This window comes from Phocoena sinus, chromosome 11 (assembly GCF_008692025.1).
Source record: "Phocoena sinus isolate mPhoSin1 chromosome 11, mPhoSin1.pri, whole genome shotgun sequence".
Classification (NCBI taxonomy): Eukaryota; Metazoa; Chordata; class Mammalia; order Artiodactyla; family Phocoenidae; genus Phocoena; species Phocoena sinus.
Window position 1 is genome coordinate 40871726 of NC_045773.1, and position 19384 is coordinate 40891109.

At 61.9% G+C, this 19384-nt stretch overlaps 1 protein-coding gene across 14 annotated transcripts in view; it reads right to left on the reverse strand.

Moving 5' to 3' along the window:
* The window catches only part of NBEAL2 (neurobeachin like 2), a 30804-nt gene that overhangs the window by 4067 nt on the left and 7353 nt on the right, over positions 1–19384 (reverse strand). For 2 of the 14 annotated variants that reach the window (XM_032647879.1, XM_032647876.1), the window contains exons 2-41: positions 16955–17043; positions 16755–16883; positions 16572–16653; positions 16364–16488; positions 16111–16193; positions 14396–14481; positions 14014–14296; positions 13745–13851; positions 13190–13270; positions 11666–11749; positions 11162–11260; positions 10109–10710; positions 9894–10026; positions 9688–9807; positions 9161–9482; positions 8848–8930; positions 8641–8733; positions 8271–8448; positions 8008–8141; positions 7476–7635; positions 7124–7226; positions 6803–6956; positions 6540–6698; positions 6193–6352; positions 5931–6016; positions 5251–5766; positions 4408–4586; positions 4154–4313; positions 3776–3913; positions 3327–3683; positions 3090–3239; positions 2782–2939; positions 2514–2638; positions 2295–2430; positions 1659–1819; positions 1244–1560; positions 1048–1143; positions 622–746; positions 397–537; positions 104–234 (exon numbers count right to left, since the gene is read on the reverse strand). In XM_032647879.1, coding sequence (XP_032503770.1) covers positions 104–234; positions 397–537; positions 622–746; positions 1048–1143; positions 1244–1560; positions 1659–1819; positions 2295–2430; positions 2514–2638; positions 2782–2939; positions 3090–3239; positions 3327–3683; positions 3776–3913; positions 4154–4313; positions 4408–4586; positions 5251–5766; positions 5931–6016; positions 6193–6352; positions 6540–6698; positions 6803–6956; positions 7124–7226; positions 7476–7635; positions 8008–8141; positions 8271–8448; positions 8641–8733; positions 8848–8930; positions 9161–9482; positions 9688–9807; positions 9894–10026; positions 10109–10710; positions 11162–11260; positions 11666–11749; positions 13190–13270; positions 13745–13851; positions 14014–14296; positions 14396–14481; positions 16111–16193; positions 16364–16488; positions 16572–16653; positions 16755–16883; positions 16955–17043 — 6625 coding nt within the window. Of the gene's footprint in view, positions 1–103; positions 235–396; positions 538–621; positions 747–1047; positions 1144–1243; positions 1561–1658; positions 1820–2294; positions 2431–2513; positions 2639–2781; positions 2940–3089; positions 3240–3326; positions 3684–3775; positions 3914–4153; positions 4314–4407; positions 4587–5250; positions 5767–5930; positions 6017–6192; positions 6353–6539; positions 6699–6802; positions 6957–7123; positions 7227–7475; positions 7636–8007; positions 8142–8270; positions 8449–8640; positions 8734–8847; positions 8931–9160; positions 9483–9687; positions 9808–9893; positions 10027–10108; positions 10711–11161; positions 11261–11665; positions 11811–13189; positions 13271–13744; positions 13852–14013; positions 14297–14395; positions 14482–16110; positions 16194–16363; positions 16489–16571; positions 16654–16754; positions 17044–17647; positions 17761–19384 lie in introns of those variants that run through there. The other 12 variants (XM_032647880.1, XM_032647877.1, XM_032647884.1 and 9 more) reach the window with 10 other exon arrangements.

Below are 19384 nucleotides of genomic sequence, written 5' to 3' on the forward strand. Positions count from 1 at the left end.
CCGGGTCAGCTGTCTCTCTGCGCCACCTTCACCTGCTCCCTGGCCACCGCCCCCAACCCGAGCTCTCCATCCCCACACCTCCTGCCCCGACGCCAGCTCCTACCGTTCTGGTTCTCCAGGAAATCAGGGAAGTAGAAGAACTCTGGGATGAGCTCCTTCACGTCGGCTGGGCTCTCCAGGCGGGCCTGCCAGGCTGCTGCCACCGAGTGGAACTGCCGGTCAGAGCAGTCAAAGCTAGGGAGGGGCACGGGCCAAAGTGAGGTAGAGAGAAGGGAGACAGTGGGGGAGAAGGTGTGGCCGCAGGAAAGCCGGGAGCCAGAGGGTCCAGGATGCCTGGAAGACCCGCCTCTTCCCTTCATCCACCCTGCCCTGCCCCATCTGCCTGCCCCTCCGCACCGGCCACTCTGCAGCTGGACGTGCAGGGAGGTGAAGGGTTCCACGCGGATGAGGTAGTGCATCACACCTGCTGCGTTGGAATAGTGGGTGCCATAGTGGAATTTGTCAATGGTGCCCGCTGGGTCCTCGAAGCTCTCGTACCTAGAGCAACAGTCGGGGGGAGTCAGCAGAAGCCCTCCTCTTGTCCCTCCCAACCCCCGAGCCCAGCCTCACTCAGGCACTCACTTCTCTCTCACAAGCTGGGCATGCTTGGGATTCACCACACCGATGGGCTTGGACAGGTCCCGGAAGACGACGGGGTTGCTGAGGTCCAACGTTGGGGACACATAGTCCTGTAGGACCCAGGGGAACTGGCCGCCCACCCGGGCAGGAGCTGCATGAGGGTCCTGATGGCCTACCTGCCCTGCCCTCACCCTCACCCTCAAGAAGATGAGCGGAGCCCACAGGTGGGGATGCACCAAGTGGAGGGGCTGCAGGGGAGCAGGAGGGACTGTCTGGGACAGGATTCCCTTCGGGGAGAACAGAGGCCAGGCCTCAGACAGCACCCGCCCAGGACCAAGCTCAGGGCTCGGTCCACCATCAGTACCCACACTTGGGTGAACCAGGGCTGGCAGACCAGAGGAGTGGGGGAGATGGGGAGCATGCCCTCACCACAGGGTACTGAGACAAGTCATTGTAGGTCCGCCCCGCAATGGTGTTGAGTTGCATCAGGTACTCGAAGTTGGAGATCTCACGCTGTACCCATTTCTGGGGGGCAGGGGCAAGAGGTGAGCCAGCTGGGCTGCCAGCCCTCTTCCCAACCGCAGGGCCCTGACCTCACCCGATCCTCACACTCCAGGGCTCTCACCTGGGTAAGGCCTGAGGCGCGCAGCATCTCCTGGGGGGAGCGGCTGCTCAGGTAGCCTTGGGTAGGGGGTTGCAGGCGCAGGAGCCACGAGTACACCTGGTTCCGCACCTGGGTGTGGGGTGGGATGGGGCAGGGTTGGGGCCTGGGGACCTGGCACGGAGATGAGGCCGTGGCCCCACCCATCTTGCAGGGGAAGTTGAGGAAGTAGTTGGCCTGATCAATGAAGAAGAGCTCAAGCGCCGAACGGCGCAGGTTGAAACGCCGCAGGTGGACCTCGCGGAGCTGGGCCAGTGGGCGCCGGAAGTCATGGCCGATACCTGTGGGGACGGACAGCAAGTGCAGAAGTCACTCGCCCCAGCCCCACCGCACCCCAGCCATCCCTGCCGTCCCTCCGTCCCGTTCCATCAGAACACACCCTCCTCGGTTTCCACACGCTCAGCGCTGCCATCGTAGAAATACACGTGCTGTGTGGTGACCTCCAGCAGTCCTGGGACCACAGCCACCACTGTGACCAGCTGGCACTCAGCTGACAGCACCAGCTTCTCATGCTGCTCATCCAGTTCTGCGGCCTCCAACCTGGGGGCCAGCACCCACTTTAGGCACCAGACTCTGGGGTCCCCTTTCTGACAAGCCCAAGGACCACACTCTCGGAGTGCCACCAAGTCATGAGGTACACAGCTCATGACTCCCAGAGGAGGAGGAGCTGCCCAGGGTCCAGACTGACCACAGTCCCCGCCCCGAAACCTGGGCCTCTGAATGTCTTGCCAGGACACCAACCCCCGTCCCCAGCTTCCCTCACTCAGCCCCTGCCTGCTCCCATGGGCCCCCATCCTAGTCTGGTTTGTGTTTCTCAGTCCTGCTCTGGGGTGCCGAGCCATGAAAGAGCAACTATCCATCCTGTTATAGCTGTGCCCAATACTCCCACCTGATTTTGGACCATCCCTTTCAGCGGGAGGGGAAACAGACTCCGGAGTCAATTCCACCACCGGCCAGCACACACTGGAGCAGACCCGTTGCCCCCATCAATCAGCTCTTTCCCAGCCCCACTCACGCGGTCTCCAGTGCAGCCAGCTCATCCTCACCCAGCTGGTCTTCCTGCAGCTCCTCGGGTAGGCTGCTGACTTTGGCCTCTTTGGTCACTGCTAGAGGCAGGGAGGCCTCCTCTGTGGGTGTCAGGGGGGCCTCACCTGCAATGGGCCCAAGGGTGCTCAGCCAGAGACAAGACAGGGTGTACGAGGTTGGGTGGACCCAGCTCAGCACACCCTCTCACCCAGGTTGTCGCGTAGGGCACTGGCTTCCAGGTGAGGGTTGAAGTGATGGTTGGGCACCAGCTTCAGACGCATGCGCGAGTATGTCTCGGCACTGGAGAGCTTCCAGCGGGGGGTGGGCGGGTCCCTACAGATACGTCCCCAGCGATGGTCACAGGCAGAAGGCTATAGACCTCTGGGTTCCTCCCAGGCTTCTCCCCCAAAGGCACCCTCCCAGCTCCTCCCTCCCAAGCCCCACCCCACCCGGACTCCACCCAGAACCCCGCCCACCTCAGGGCCCAGGCCCCACAGGGGCTAGAGAGCTGACGCCACAGCGCCCCCCAGTGCAGCAGGGCGGTCGAGTGCTGCGCTGCCTGCTGCTTCAGGGCCGCTGTGTACCGCAGCCCCTCCAAGCGCGCCCGCCGCTGTGCAGGTTCCAGCACCAGCTCCTGAGGAGTGGGGGGGTGGGTAGGGTGGAGGAACGGGTGAGTCCCGCTGGCTGCTTCATGTGCTGTCCCCGTTTCCCCACTCCGTCCCATCAGCCGTCCTCTGGGCCCACGTGTGGAGCAGCTCCCCGCCCCCCGCCTCGGGTCGCACACCTGGAAGGCCCGACGACCGTGTGCCCGCTCCCGCTGGCGCCGCTGCCCACTGCTCATGAGCATGTCGTAGCAGGCATTCCAGAAGCCTGACATGAGGTCGTGGCTCTTAGCATAGGTGTCCATTTCGAACTGCGACATGGTGGGCTGCACCTGGAGGATGGGACAGGGACAGGAGACCGGTGCTCGATGTGGGTCCCCAGCTCGCACTTCTCTGCCCGTGCCCCCAGCTCCAGGCACCTGCTTGTCGATGAAGTGACGCCATTCGGGGGTGGCACAAAAGGCCTGGAAGTCCTCGAAGAAGGTGGGGCTGCCGTTGGTGGGAGGCAGGGAAGGCAGCCCCCACTGCAGCCCCAGGGGCCCGTAGGCACGGTTCAGCAGTGTGCGCACCAGCGGTACCAGCCATGAGCAGCGCTCTGCAGCAGTGGCTGCAGCTGGGGGCTCCCCGTCCCCGGTGGGGGCCTCTGAGGCTGGGGTGTTCAGCGCCCGCGCCAGCACCGCCTCCAGCTTGGAGAGCACATAACAAGCCTCCTCCCGGCGCATGGGCACTGCAGTCTGCAGCAGTGCGTGCAGCTTTACGTAGGCCTGGGCGTGCAGCTGTGGACCGAAGGGGTGCAGGTGTCACCAGCTACTCCCGGAGTTCCCTATACCCAGCACACACCCTCCCCTCAGTCCCACCCTGTGCTCACCTGTGGGTCCTCCAGCACAATGTAGCCAAGCACGAGGCGCAGGCCAATCTGTGCCATCTCTCGGAGATCTGCTGTGCCATCGGCCAGGTGCAGCCAGGCCCCCAGGCGATCAAGCAGGCTGCACACACCTTCAAAGAGCTGCCACACACCATATATTCCAGGCGGCCATCACCAGAGGAGGCCAAAAGCCCATGGGGCAAGAGCAAGGTAAGGTTTGGGCTGGAGGCCAGGGAGGGTTTGTACATACAGATAAACGTACGCTCACAGATAGTGGAGCTGATGAACCCATGACGGCACACGGGTACTCATCCACCTCCCAGACCAGATGCCCTCAGGTGCACGAGAACGTTGAACACGTGCCCCTCGGAGCTGTCATACCTTCTCACTCCACAGCTCCTGGTTACCGTGGCCCTCGGCACACAGGAAGTCCTGCAGCAGGCGCAGCAGCCAGAGCGCCTGCTGGGTGAGGCTGGCCAGGACCCCAACGGGGGCCTCTTTGATGTCGGTCAGGGCTGACTCCAGCATCATCTCCAGGAGGCTGGAGAGGGGCGAGGGACTCAGGTGTCTACCTGACCGCCTTCTTGGCCCCAGGTTTCCCCGAGGCTCTTCCCCCTCCTGAGTCACCCCCTCACCTGCGCTTGATGCAGTCTGGTGGGCGCACAAGCGTGGCCGAGGCCCCCAGCTGGGTGAGCACGGAGAAGACCTGGCCGCGCTCCCGCCAGGCAGCCTCGTCACTGCCATCCACTCCCCACCAAGTCACCGAGAACAGGACGTTGGTGAGCAGGTTACAAAGCTCCTCCTCACAGGTTTGCTGCGGACACAGGGGGTGTGTGGGGTGCGGGCTGGGGAGGGAGGCAATCACTGCCCCACTACCATCCCTGTTTAGCACGTCCGCCCACCCACTAGTAGGGACAGCAGGGAGCCGAGCCTTTGGCCAACAGCCGAGCCAGTCTGGTGCTAAAGGCCTAAACAGATGGTGTGGGCCTCAGCCACTGCCCGAGTTCCAGGGAGGATCCTGGGATTCCAGGACTCCTAAGAGGAGATGAGGTAGTTCACACGGTTACCTCACAGTCCTCACAGGCCTCAAGGACTGTCCTAGAATTCTCTGGAAGAATGCCATGGAATAAGCAGACGCCCACCCCCGGATCCAGAAGCACAGGCAGGACCCTTAGAGCAATACTGCCCACAGGCCCTGTGAAGTCCCTGCCTCACAGGCTCTCTAGGGCCTTCTGAAGCCTGGTTAGTGCCCCCAACTCTTGTCTCAGCATGACTTGGCCCTGTTCCAGAATACCCCCCACCCCCCAGGGAACACACTGCAGATAAAAGCTACGAGGCGGCAGCGCCAGACCCGAATAGCAGTTGTAGCCCTGATGTCAAATAGGGCAACACCTGTGGAAAAGCTACGCTGCCTGCCCCGTGTCCCAGAAGTGCCCTCCCTTGGTGCCGTACAGTGGTAGAGGGTGGGCCCGCCTCACCTGAGGGTTGCTTGTATTAGAGGTGTCATCCCCACTGATGGTGGGCTCTGGCAGGCTGCCATCCTCCAGCACATTGGAGAGACTGGAGCTGTGGCGGCCCTGGGCAATAGGGAAGGACCGGGGCCCATCCAGTGGGGAAGGGGTGCCAGGCTGGCTGGCTGGAGTGAGAGTCCCACTGCCACTGCCACCGCCAGCAGTATTGCCTGAACTCACACTGGCCCGTTCCGGGCCCAGCTCAAAGGGTGTGGAGAATGGGGAAAGAGCCTGGTAAAAGGCGTCAGGGTCAGGGCAGGGGACCTCCGCGGGCAGGAAGACGTCTGAAGGCTCAGGTGACTCAGTGGGTGGCTTGTGTAAGGCTGGCTCCGGGGAGGTGGGTGGCTCGGGGGTAAAGGGCAGGGGACTGCCAGCTGTGACGGCTTCCAGGACAAACAGCCGGGTCAGCACATCCTGCCAGCCAGCCTGTCGGGCCAGCAGCCGCACTACGTCTGGCTGTCCGTAGATGAGGTGGAAGAGCTGCTGGGCCAGGGCACAGCAAGTGAGGGACTCATCCGACAGCCTGTCCCAGCCCCTCCTCCCGGGGCCTTTGCATGAGAGGCCTCCAGAGACCCCTCGTCACAGGCAAAGTCTGCAGGGTAGAAGCCGCCCCCCAACCCCCAACAAAGCTTTCACTTCCCACTCACCTGACGACAGATGTCTAGGCGGATGCTGAGGTCAGCCTGCAGGGAGAGCTGCACCACAGCCAATAGATCTGAGAGGTTCAGGCAATCTGGGAAAACGGCCAGAAAAGGCCTGAGGGACTGACCCCAGAGAGGGACTGTGCTCCTCTGCTGGCTCAGCCTTGGTCCCTTGGCACCAACACCTTCCCTATTCCCACCTGCCCTGGTTCCTGGATCCACATCACCCCTCTACTTGGCCTGCCTCTTGGCCCCAACCAGGTTGTACCTGCCCCCAGGAACAGCTTGAAGAGGCCCTGGCAGAGCTGGGGGGAAACGGCCCCCTCCGGCAGGCAGGCAACGAGACCCTGGAGGCCACACTCTCGCAGCCGGAGCCGCTGGCGGCTGCACTCAGGTAAGCGCTCATTCTGCTGCAGTCTGCGCAGGATCTGTGTAGGGGTCGTCATCACGGGGAAAGTTACTGTAGGAGGGTGAGTCACCACGCAGGTGTGTGGCTCCAAGAGAGGCCTGCAAAGGCAGCTTCACCCACCAGCCTAAGGCCTTCTGCACCTCTCTGGACTCAGGCGGGGGCCCCCGTGAATTAGGATGCCAGGGTCAGGCGTGAGCTGAGTGTACCTTGCAGACTCGGTCGGGCAGCAAGGGCGTGGGCCTTGGCCGCACCAGCAGTGCCAGCAGCACCTCAAAGTTCCCTGGCTCCAGCAGGAAGAAAGCCAGAGACTCCTGTGCTGGGGAGCCCTGCAGCAGTGCCAGCAGCAGGTCCAGCGCACCCAGCACCTGGGGATACAAAGTCTCACACTGAGCCGGCCACCCCCCAACCCTGAACGTGGTCCACACTCCACCCCTCCTCCCAGTCTCACCCTCGCCAACCTCCAGCTTACCTGGCCATCATCACCCGCGGCCGCCAGAAAGTTCAGCACCACCTGCAGGTCGTCAGTGGAAGAGCTCCGCACCAGAAACTCCCGCGCCAGGCCCAGGAGTGAAGTCTGCACTGTGCGCAGGTCATCAGCCGCTAGGGGGCGCTCCCGCTGTAGGCTGGGCAGGTCCCAGCAGAAACATGCACCCAGGGCCAGGAGAACACAGGGGCATGGAGGGGAGAACAGGGCAAGTGGGCAGGTGAGCTGGGGGACTGAACAGACCTGCCCCCAAGGCCAGAAGCTGCAGTGTCAGCACCCCACCCCATCTGCCCCCACCAGCCTCACCTGTAGTGAGTGCGCAGAGCATCGAGGATGAACTGGACCCCATACTTCTTCCGCAGCTTTTGTCTATGCTCACGGACTATGCTAGACACGTACTGGATGTGGCCTAAGTGGGAATCGGCAGAGGGCTCAGGCTACCTGACTGAGCCGGGTTCCTTCCATCCTCCAAGATAGGGGCCATGCCCCTGCCAGACCTCCCTGCCCACCTCCACCCCCCACCAGGAGAGGGTCATGGTCCCCTCAGATGCCTCAGGGCAGATATGTCCCCTCAGATCACCCACAGGGCTATAGCTTCTCAGAACCTCCACCAACATCCTGCCTGGCGGCAACCCCTTACCCAAGTCCCCACACCTACCCAGGCGCACAGCAAAGTCGCTAAGGGTCCAGAGGTGAAAGTTGAAGAGCAAATGCTGGTAGAGCAGGTACAGGAGGGTCCCACCGCCCTCGGCTGCCACCTGCTCCATCAGAAGCTGGGCAGACATGAGCACATTCATGTCCATGGCCCAGCTGGGGACCTGGGGGAGGACAGAGGAGCTGGGGTGAGATATCAGGCCCTGCCCGCCCACTCTCAGGCCTCCCAGTTTCCACCCTGCCCTGCACAGGCAGATGGACACAAGCATTCTGCCTGCTCAAAACACTTCAGTGGCTCCCTGCCATCTCTGAAGTGCAAGCTCCCAGACTGCTGTGCAGGTGCCCTGCTGTTCTGCTACTCCCCCCAGACCCTCATAGCCAAACCCTGCCCAGCCTTTCAAGGCCCTGCTCAAATGCCACCTCTCCCAGGAGGCCCTCCCTGACTGATGCCATCAGGCTCCCCTTCTTGGTCCCTCCAATCAGTCCCCTTAGTCAGACAGGGCAGTCCCCTCCCCACCTGCCCCAGCAGGCCCCACCTTGCGCAGGAGGGCCCCAATGATGGCAGGCCCCTGGCACTGCACCAGGCTCTCCTGGTTCACAGCATGGCCCTGTAGGAAGTTCCGCAGCATCAGCAGAAAGGCAGCCACTGCATTCCTCTCCATTCGCTCCTCTACCGCCACCAGGAAGGGAACAGATGTACCTCAAAGGCCTGCCAGTGGCCACAGAGACCTCAAGCAGTCCAGTCCCCCAACCATGCCAAGATCTCCCCCCACCCAGTTCAGGCAGCAGGGACACTTACCTGAGGACCTGCCCAGTGGGAGAAGCAGTCCCTGGGTGGCGTTGTGGCCAGAGGTCAGTTCGGGCCCCACAAGGTCATGTGTTTCTGCTGGACCTGCCTCGGCTTCTTGGGGCTGTGTAGCCACTCGTTCCAGCAGGGGCAGCAGGGCACCCATGCCTCCCACGCAATTCACCACATCCTGCGGGTGGGGGCCACCATGAGAGGGCGGCACCCAGCCATCTCCTGCCCCACTCCATCCCAGCAGACCCTCCAGTCTGGAAATCTGGGTCTCCTCAAGACCTCTCAGGGCACGGTGCCACTCCCCAGCCCGCCCTGTACACACGTGCCCACGCTCATGCTTCCTGCACACACTGGTCACGTGCGCACACACCTTCACGTCCCAGGTCTCCACCCTGTGGCCTGTCAGGCGGCCATCCAGCCCGTGACCAGGGGACAGGTCCAGGCAGATGTTGTTCTTACAGGCCTGCGGACAGGGGGTGAGCAGGCAGCAAGGCTCAGTGGAGGAGGTGGCGGGAGACAGAGGGTGGGAGGCAGGGGGACGGAGCAGGATTAAGCCAACTGCCCACCTCCGCAGTACCTGAGGTGAGTAATGGAGGAGCAGCCTGGTGCCAAGTTCATGCAGTTCACCCTCGGGCTTGAAGGGTGCTGTCTCATTGGGCCCTGGGGGGTAGGCAGGGGGGCTTCAGACCTGGCTGGGCTTCTGGCCAAACCCCACACACAGCCTGCCTCTTCTCTGCCTGATAAGAGGACAGACCCCACCCCCCCGCAGGGACACCTTCCCCCCACCAGACCCCTCGTTTCTGGCCTGGGCACTTGTTGAGACCCAACCAGTTGGGTCCTGGGGCAAAGCGGTAGGGGCTGGGGCAGGGCACGGGGACGGCGCTGCATACCCAGGGTGCACAGGACCCGCAGGGCTGCCGCCTGCAGGGCTTCATGGAAGATGGCCACAGCCCCCAGCTCGCCCTCCAGGGATGTGGGGCTGCCCCACCGAGTGTCCTGTGTGCCTGCGAGGGTGGAGCTGATGCTGCCCTCCTGCAGAGGGGCCACCAGCCCGGACCCCCAGCCAAGCCCTGTGGTGGCTGGGACTGACTGGGAGCGGGTGAGGGAGGGGTGAGTGTGAGCCAGGGCAGCGGGGACAGGTGGCGCAGGCAGGCCCGTGGTGGTGGTCGTTGTGCGGTGCCCAGCAGAGCCGATACAGCAGGAGGAGAAAGGCTGTGGGGCCAGGGTTGGGGGAGTGGTCAGGTCACAGCAGAGCCTGGGGTTCCACCTGCATCCAGTTCCTCGGTGACCCCCAAGGCTGCACAGGCCCCAGAGGCTGAGGCCTGTGGGGTGGGGGAGGGGGAACACGGGGCTCCAGGCCCCACCCTGTCCAAGTGCCCCCAGCTGCCCAAGCCTCCCTAAACCCTGCCTGGCACACCTCACTAAGGGAGGGGCAGCGAAGGGGTGCCGTCTTCACCAGATGGCCGTCTTTGTAGACATGCACCAGGTTCTGGCTGAAGGGCCGGCGCCCGGGCACATGGACAATGCCCACACAGTGCTAGAACAGAAGCCACAACATCAGGTCACAGGTTGGGACGTGGTGTCCCCTCCACCTCCCTGGGCCACATGAGGACGGAGGCTCACCCAGGCAGAGTCGGCAAAGGACACTTCAGGCAAGCTCATGGTCAAGTACTCCTTCCGGGTGCACACGGCCACCACCAGGGTCCCAGCCGCCGTGAAGAAGGCTTCAAACCCTGAGCCGCTGCTGGTGAAGAAGCTGGGGGCAGGCCAAGCCAGTTATGCCCGCTGGTTCTCCTGCTCACCCTGGCACCGCGCCCTGGTCCCTAGCAGTCACCCACCTGTACAGTTGCTTTCGCTGGAGCGGCCGGGTGGGGCCCGGGGCAGGTGTTACAGCCGTGGGGTGCAGACACAGCCAGGCATGGAAGGTAAAGCCAGGTCCTGGCCATCGCTGCACAGGGGGTACCATGATACCCGCCATGCTGGGCGTGAGGTCAAAGTAGCACAGGGCTCGTGCCGGGCCCTGGTGCCGGGCCATGCCTGAGAGCGCGCGGATGATGGCACCTGCGTGTCGGGCAGCCCCGGCCTCAGCTCCACCCGGCCCTGAGTCCAGACCTGGTGGGGGACGAAGCAGGCGACGCAGCTCCAAGGGCCTTAGTGACACGTGGCCCAATGCTTGCAGCAGTGCCAGCAGCTGCTCCTGGCAGCGGTCCCCCAGGGCTACCCCCTCGCTGAGAGTCTCCAACAGGCAGCCCACCAGACCGGCCTGGACACACGTGGCACGGCTGGCAGGGCAGCTGTCACAGAGCCACCAGAGGCGCTGTGCTAGGAAGAGGCGCAGCTCAGCTGTGGGCAGTGCTGGCAGCCACCGCATCAGCACCAGCACCGGCTGCTCATTGCGGATTGGGGGTGGCGGACACGTGCTGTGGTTGCCCTCCACAGCCTGCGGGTGGAGAGAATGATAGTTCCCGGGCAACTGGCATGGAACAGGCCACCCCGCCAACAGTGGGACTTCCTGTCTCAGTTTACTTGCCTAAAGCATGGGAACACAACATGTGCTACCCCACCCAGCTCACAGGTTGTGTTTGAGGCTCAGGAAAGCCAGAGGTGCTCAGACAACCATCGCTACCAACAACAACCCTTGGCTTTCGGTCTGGGTTGGCCTAAACCCCAACTGCCTATTCCTAGGATCATCCTGGGGCTTGCTAACATGCAGCAGCTTCTGGGCCCCATGCAGCTCAGAATCCTCACCCCAGTGACCCTGACACACAGGGTCAGGCCCCAGGTCACACATAGTCAACATGGTCCCCTAAGGTGGAGAGCTCACCTTCCGTGGTAGCCCTGACTCACTCCTGGCTGCCCTTGGGACCCTGCCCCCAAGCCCTTGCCCTCACCATGTTGAGCAGCTCTTGCAACAGTCGATGGGTGGGGGGACCGTGACTCTGCAGAACCTCTTGCAGGTGAGGGTAGCCGATGCGCTCCTTAAACACCTCCTGTGCAGGGATGTGTGGGAAAGGAGTGAGTGTGTATGTGGGCCCCAGGGCACACTCACACCCTACAGGAACCCTGGAGGAGGTATCACCTTTCAGGGCCCCCTTGCCTGGCTCTGCCTCTGGGTCACAGTGCTAGCAGGGGAATAGGTCTACCTCGGAAGGCTGCAGATGGTGGTCAGCCATAAGCATCCTTCCGCCCTCCAGCTCTGAGCCAGGATAGCCAGCTCCCAGGACTCACTAATGACCATGCTCGCCCAGGGGGCTGAGCCGTACCCCAGAGGGCAGAATGGTCACCTCCCCAGCTCACTTGCTCTGACAGCCATCAGCCAGGCCTGTTCTAGAGACAGCTGATCCACTTAACACCCATCCCATGCCCCTACCACAGCAGGACCGCAGCATCCTCACCTTGGCGGAGGGGGAGCCGCTCATGATGCAGGTCAACACTCTGACTACGTGGACTGCAATGGCGTCTGTGTCCTGGTCCAGTACCTTGGGGTGGGGAGGGGCAGTCAGGAGAGGCAGGTGCCAGGACGTCGCAGCTGGCGGCACCCTGCAATAAAAGGGTGCAGGGACAGGAACAGATGCCCCAAGGCAAGTAGCTGAGCTGGCTTGGGGCCCTGGAATTGTGGAAACCCTGTCCGGGCCATATAGTGCTAGAACAGAAGCCACCAGGCCCTCTACCCTTGCCCAAGCTGCCAAGCAGCTTGGCAAGGCCCACTCTGACAGAGAAGCCAGGGAAGAAACCAAGGCTGGGAAGGGCCTCACTGGGATACTGGGACAGATCACCAGTGAACCCTTTGGCCACAGCCCTCTGCCCTCCACTGTCCGGTGGGTTTATGGGCCCCGGTCTCCACCCATCGCCACCCAAGCTAAACACATGTGCAGGCAGGCTGGCAAGTGCCCCATCACCCACGATGATTGACAGGGGGTTGGGGAATTTAGGGACAATCAATCACAGGATGTTAGAACCAGAAGAACCTTCGAGACCTTTAAGTCCTACCCTGCCCCTTTCCCCTAGATCCAGGTGGGGATGCTGAGGCTCACCCTGGCTGAACCCAACAGCCAGAGGCATGCTACTCCTTCACCCTGCCCTACTGAGGGGCTGAGAAGTCAGGAGGGCTTGGAGAGTTTGTCAGCAGGTGCCAGGCTGTATTTTGGCTCCATGGGGCCCTTGGTCCCAGCTCTGCCTGACTCCCTAAGGGACCTCCGGCAATCTTTTCCCTCCTCCAGGCCTCAGTTTCCTCATCTGTAAAAAGCAGGGGTCTCACTGGCCTTGCCTGCTTTGTAGATGAATGGACATGCAGGTTCTCAGAAAACAGCCAAGTGCAATAGACACACAGGGCTGCTTCATGAGGACAAAGCCAGGGCGGGGCTCTGGAGGTGGGGGCCCAGGTGTTGAGCCACCAGAGAGAAGGTGCCCCATGCAAAGCCCCTGACACGCCGCAGCCTCCTACAGCCCCCATGCAAGGTGAGGCAGGGAGCACGTCATGAGGGCATGAGGGGATAGGGAACTCCCAGTGACCTGCTTAGGGCAGGTGCAAGGATCCAAGCAAAGAAGTGGCCCCATGTGGGGGACCTCCTTCTCTGTGAGTGACCACAGCCAAATCCCTGAGTATCTGGCCTCTTGTTTCCCCTTCTGTGCAATGGGGGTGGGGTGGCTGAGTATCGAAGGTTCCTTCCAGGTTGGCATAGCCAAACCCCAGCTCCCAAGACTAATAACAAGGCAGGGAACAGATCACAACTGTGCCATTTCCTAGGATTGGGATTTGGAAGGTAGGTGAGACAGCATGGGGGACCCAGCCCCATCACTAGGCTATACCAGGACTGGCATCGTTCCCCCTGCATAGTGCAGAAGGCTCAAAGAGGGAGCCCCGGGGGGTGGGTGCCCAGGGACGTGGGTGCCTGAGCTGGTGAGCCCCAGGGTGGTACCTTCTGGACATCGGGCTCGGTCAGTAACCAGGTAGCCAGGTCACTGTCCCCCTCAGGGGGCGCCCGGGCCTGCAAGTACAGCTGTCGGGGTGGGGGGTAGGCACAAGGTGGAGGAGGCAGAGGAGAGAGATGAGGGAAGGGTGGGATTAGAGCAGGACCTGGGGCAGTTGCCAGGGCTCCGCCCCATAGGGAAGGATGCGCCCTGAGCCCCAGGCCGAGCGCCCCACCAGGCACTAGGGAAGAGTAGGGGAGCTGAGCCACCCATACCCTGCCCAAAGGGACAGAGCCGGGGGCAGATAAGTGGGCAGGAATAGGCACTGCATCTGCAACAGCTGAGCCTTCCTCCTGCCCCTAGGTTTGGGGCTGGGGAAAAGGGAAACAAGGGGCCAGGGCAGTTCCTGTCCTTCTACAACACCCCCTTCATGTGGGGTCCAGAGCCATCCGGAGCCCCGGGCCCTCCCACTGAAGTGCAAGCCATCCCTCCAGCCCAAGTATGCTCATCATCAGCTCGGCATGCACACGTGGTGCCCCCACCCCAGCCTGGGCCCCGCCCACCTTGCTGTTCTGGATGAGGCGGATAAGGTGTTCAAAGCAATTGTTGCTGAGGAAGGTGGCCTGCAGCACTGGCCGGTCCTCACATGCCAGCATCATGGGGATGGCATCTGTGGAGAGGTCAAGGGTCAACCCTGCCCAAGCCTGTCTCAGCAGCGCCTCTGGTCAGCCTTAAACCTTCTTCCCATACTGCCCAGGCCAGCCTTTCCATCATAACTTGGGCCTTCCCCTGCTAGTGCCACCTCCCCAAGAGCCCAAGAGGCTATACCCACCGAGCATGCTGACCCGTAGGGTGATGAGGGCCTCTTCCGGGTCCAGGCTTGGCCCGGCCGGCCAGTCGGCATTAAGGACACGGAAGTAGCCCTCAAGCAGGGTTCGGAGCTCTGGCCCCCGGGGGGGTGTGCGGCTGGCGTGCAGGACATGTACCGCACCCACCAGTGCCTCCAGTGCCAGCGGCACTAGGCGGGGGTCCTGGGCCGGCCCATGGCCCCAGCCTCGCACCACATCCAGCAGGCCCTGAACAGTGCCAGCGCTCACAGCCTTCTGCCCGTTCTCCTGCAGTTGTGGGCAGAGACGGGCAATGGGCAAAGGGCTCACCCAGCAGAGAGACCCTGAGACAGCCACCCTCGGTCCCCCAGGCTCCTCCAGGCCTACCTTCCCTCCTGCAAGGACAGCACCAAAGAGATGGATGAGACGCAGCAGGAGCACAGGCGGCAAGTGATCTGCATCCTGCAGGCTCTCTGATGGGGGTGGGGAGCAAGACAATGTCACAAAGCTTGCAGGGCTGTGGGTCCGGGGGACCACACAAGAGGTGGGTGCCCTGGGCTGGGAGTGGGGGGCTGGGTCAAGGAACAGGGCTGGGAGGCCCAATCTGAGGGAGAAGACCGGGTTCTGTGCTGGGAGTCTAAAATGTCATGACTCTATGCTAGGAGGTCTGAGGACACAGCCCTTCGTTGGGGAGCTTGTAGGGGGCATGGCCCTGCCCTGAGAGCCTAGCCAGCTCCCTGGAGCCTTAAGCCCCAAAATGAGGACCCCAGGGTGAGCACCCCCCATGCACTTCCCCATGGCAACCCAGGGTTTAGTTTCTTAGATACAAGTCTCCTGGTCCCTCTGCCCTGTGATGGCTGGAGCATCCCATGACCGGCTCTGGGGACCCTGCCATACCTACCATACAGATGCTCCACACACCATCCCCCTACACCCCCACTGGGGACTTCTAGGGGCTTTCACAGCGTCATATCTGGGAGGCCCATCTGGCCCTGCTCCAGTAAAGCTGGACAGGATGCCAGGACACGAACTGAAACCCAGAGAGCAGAAAGGACCAGCCCTGGGTCACATGAATGTGTGTGCGTTGGAGGGGGGAATGCAGAGCTGCCTTGATACCAGTGGGATGGGGTGGGGGTCCTCCCGGGGGACAGGGCTTTCAAGGTGAGGCCTGATAATGCAGTTGGCCTGGAAAGGAAAAGGAAAGAGTATGGGCAAAGACCAAAGGTGGGATAACTAGTTGGATTCTAGGAATGAGAGGACAGGACCATGGCTGGAGAGCAGAGAGCAAGCGGGGCTGGAAAGGAAGGCTGTGGAGACGATTGGATTCTGAGGATGTCAGGTCCCCACTGAGGAATTTACAGCAGGGGAAACAAAATCCAGTGTGTTTTAAGAAGAGTACTCAGGCTGTGGGAGAACAGAGGCAGGGACTTCCCAGGGGGCATCTCCCCTCTTGGAGCTGTTGCCCTCGTTCCAAACCCAGGCCCGCAGCTCCCTGGTGCATCCCAGAAACACTGAGATATTTCCTAGGCCACCACCTTCCCAAACCTGGCCTGCCCCTGTCCAGACAGCATCCTGCCAGGAGCCCATCTGAAATTCTGGCCAGTGTCTTCCAATGAGAGGAGAGAAGACACTCAGGAGCAGAAGGTACCCAGGGAGAATAGGTGGCCAGAGATGTTCTGGGGGGTCAGCTTCCCCGGGAGTATGGGAGCAGGAAGGGGAGACACCTAATGTAGACACTGTCCTGTGGAAGAGAGGAGACTGGGTGGAGCTACAGGGACAAAGAGATTGGACCAGGGAGTTTTAAGATAGTCCAGATCAGAGTGGGGTACAAGCAATGGGGGGGGTCCAAGAGACAGGAGAGAAGGGGAAAGGGAAATCGACTCCCCCGCAAAAAGAAATCACTCATTTTGTGCAGACATGCCCTTCCTCTCCTCTCTGCCCCTGAACTCCTACTTGCCTTTGGAAGCCCACTCAAATTCCCATGGTTCTTCCAGCCCTGAGTACAGCCATAGGTGGGTCCTATCCTGCATATGCAATGGGGAACCAAAGGAGGGGGCTCATGTTTGGGGGCAGGGCCAGGCGGGCCGGGGGTGGGGCCTGACCTCCGAAGAAGGTGCTGAATCCACAGGGCAAAGCCACAGGAGGGAACTTGTACTTGCTCTTCTCCTTGGAGCTGATGACTTCCCTGGCAGGTGGGGACAGGGTGGGCAGGGGCCAAGGTGAGGCCAGTACTTCACTCCTCCTGCGTCATCCTCCCCTCAGCAGCCTGCACACCGGCCCCTCCCACCTCTGCACCTTGGCCAGTGCGGCCACCCCCATCCTGTCTAGGTCCTCCGCCTGCGGGCCGCCTCTCACCCACTGTGCTGGCGCCGCCAGGTCTGGTAGGGGTCGAAGAGGCCCTCACAGAGGAGCAGGGCATGCAGGGCTACGTTTTCCAGCTGGGACCCATGGCCCTTCTCTGGTGGTGGGGGTCCTTTCAGCTGTAGGCATGCGGAGAGGGTGAAGGGGGGTTAGCTGGGCCGTGGCTACCACTTGCCAACCCCCAGGGTAGAGGCCACCTCACCTTGGCCACCAAGCGGGTCAGCAACGCCAGCACCCGGGGCACCAGCACCTGGCCCCAGCCTACCTCTACATTCTCCGGGTTCCTGGGAAGTGAATGACGGGAGAGGTCCCGGTGACAAGCCAGCCCCCACCCCGGCCCATAATTGCACATTCTCTCACCGTGGAGAAGACAACAGGGACCCACCTGCAGAGGACAATGAAGAGCTTGAGCAGCAGCAGGGCTTGCTCCAGGTCCCCCTCGGCCAGCTGCTCGGCCAGCACGTGCAGCGCATCCCGAGGTAGCAGCGGCACCTCCACACCTGCCTCCTCCGGCCTGCAGGGAGCGGGGTCACTAGGCGCCGAGCATCCCTCAGTCTCCCGCCCTCCATGTAGCTCCAGCCTCACCTGCGTGGCTCCAGAGAGGACAGTGAGATGCTCTTCTCGAAGGTACCCACAAAGGCCTTCAGCCACTGCTGCAGATAGCCCAGGTCCTTCTGCAGGCACAGGCGTTCAGAGGAACAGTGGTGGGGGCAGAAGGGGCACAGTGGACAGGGGAGGGACAAGGGGATGTGGACAGAGATGGAAAGTGAATGGGGGTACACAGAGATTGGAGGCAGAGCAGTGGGGGTGGAGAAAGGTAGGGATGGGTTGGGGAGGAGGACAGGAAGTGGAAGGTCAGCATCAGAGGACTGCCTTACATATTGACCACTCTCTCAGGGCCCCCATCTGCTTTTCTCAGCCTCTCAGTCTCCTCTCCCACTTCCTGAACCCTTGGGGACCCAGGTAAGCCTGACACAGGCAGGGGAGGGACTTAAGTGTATACATTCCTAGGGCATGGCTGTGGCCCACAGGGGTGCTGTGGCTAAAGGTCTCCCACTCACCAGCCTCCCTGAACCCAAAGCTATGAGCTGGGCTCTCGCATGCCCCCTTCTCCCAACTCAGCAGCCACCACCTCCAGGAAACCTTCCTTGACTGTATATCCCAGGCTGCATGTGCACTACCGACCAGGCAGACCCACGCACACACACATCCCCCACCTGTACAGGCAAAATGCCCTGCCTCACCGTGGGAACCTCCGCCCACACCCTGGCTGGTTACCTGGACCCCAGGCCCCAGAGCTGGTTCCATGGGTAAGAGGGACAGCGGGCTGAGCCCGAGTTTGGGCGCCACCAGCCAGGGAAACTTTGGTGTGAACGGGAAACGTCCCCTCCCACCCTGGCCCCTGGGGCAGGAAGCGCAAAGTCACGGTGGGGGAAGGGGGCCGCTTCCTCCCGGCAGACCGCAGGGATGTGGGAGGGCCTGGGGCACCCAGGGCCCAGCAAGAGAAGCTGTGAAGGACCCAGCCTAGCACCAGGGGTGGAGCCTGCAGCACAGAGGGGCAGGGGTCACATTGCCCTGGGTGGAGCTTGTGGACAGAAACTAGTTCTACAGGCATGAGGTCCAGGAGAACTCTGGGACAGGAGTCAGGGCAAGCCTATCCAGGGACAGGTTGTGGTCCCTGCTACCACAGTGCCCTTCATTCAAGGCACCCACAGCTCCCTGACCTGGGTCTAAGGCCTCAGGCCCAGGCAATGATGTTGAAGGACTCATCCATACCTCTGCCCCACCCTCCTCCTGCATCCAGGCTCCCCATCTGGCCCTGCTGGTCTCTTTGCTCCAGGGACACAGGTAAGCCCTGGACTAGCCCTAATCTGTTCTAACTTCTAAGCCCCTCCCAAAGCATGGAGTGGGTGGTGGCCTGGATCTGAGCTCCTCCTTCCACACCAGCCCCATCTGGAGCACCCACCCTAACCAGCATGGCCCAGAGAGCAACTTTTTTTCCCAGGGGTGGGGGGGCGGGGGGAAAAGGGCAGGGACTATACTGAACATGTAGGGGCAAGGGACACACCACAGACGACACCCTGAGACTGCTCCCCAGGTGCCACGGGCCTTAAATCAAGGACCTCCACAACTACTTTTGCATGGACGGCTAATTTTTTTTGCCACTTGTGGGCCCCAGACCACAGGGCCAGGGCTGAATGGGCTCCAGGGAAGGGGCCTGACCCCAGCAGACTGGGCCAGGCCCCCAAAAAACCTAGACAGAGCAGCCCTCCACCCTGTGGTTGGACACCTTCCTTGTACATTTTATCACAGAGCCAAGGCCCAGGCAATTCAGAGAGGGGCTGGGACCACCAAGGTGCAGGCCCACACCGCTGTGACTTTTTGCCTGTCAGTTACCTTTGGCGACCTCTCCACCCTCTGCCGCTGGCAGCCTCCCTGCTCACCTACCTCTGTCTATACCTCTCCTCGCCACAAACCAGCAAGGACATCAACATGCCCAACCCTGAAAACACCAGAGCAGGCCAGGGCTCTTAGACCATTTCTTCTGAACCCTTCCCACTGCAAATGGGAAAACGGGGGGCCCCAGAGGGGATGCCTCGTCCACTAGCACAGTTGCAGCTCAACCTCTCTTCTAGGCCAGGATCACTCATGGTGGCTAGAGCCAGTCAGCCCAAGCTGACCACAGGACCCACGACCCTGCCTCAATGACCCCACACATTGCTCCCTACCTTCAAAATTGTCCCAACACCATCCTCCCTTCTTCTAGCCCCAAACCACCCCCAGTCAAGCCACTGTCTCTCCCACCCAAAACCTGAGTCCCTCTTGCCCACTACAGCCCTGCTGAGCACCTGTAAGCCCACATTTGACCATGTCCTCCCTCCCTGACCCAAAGATAAAAGGCTTAATTGGTAAGCCAGGCATTCTGGGCCCCTAGTCCAACCAGGGACTCCTTCTCCAGCCTCTCTGCCCTCCCACATCTGTGATTCACATTCTCCTGGGCAGGCCTCTGATCTC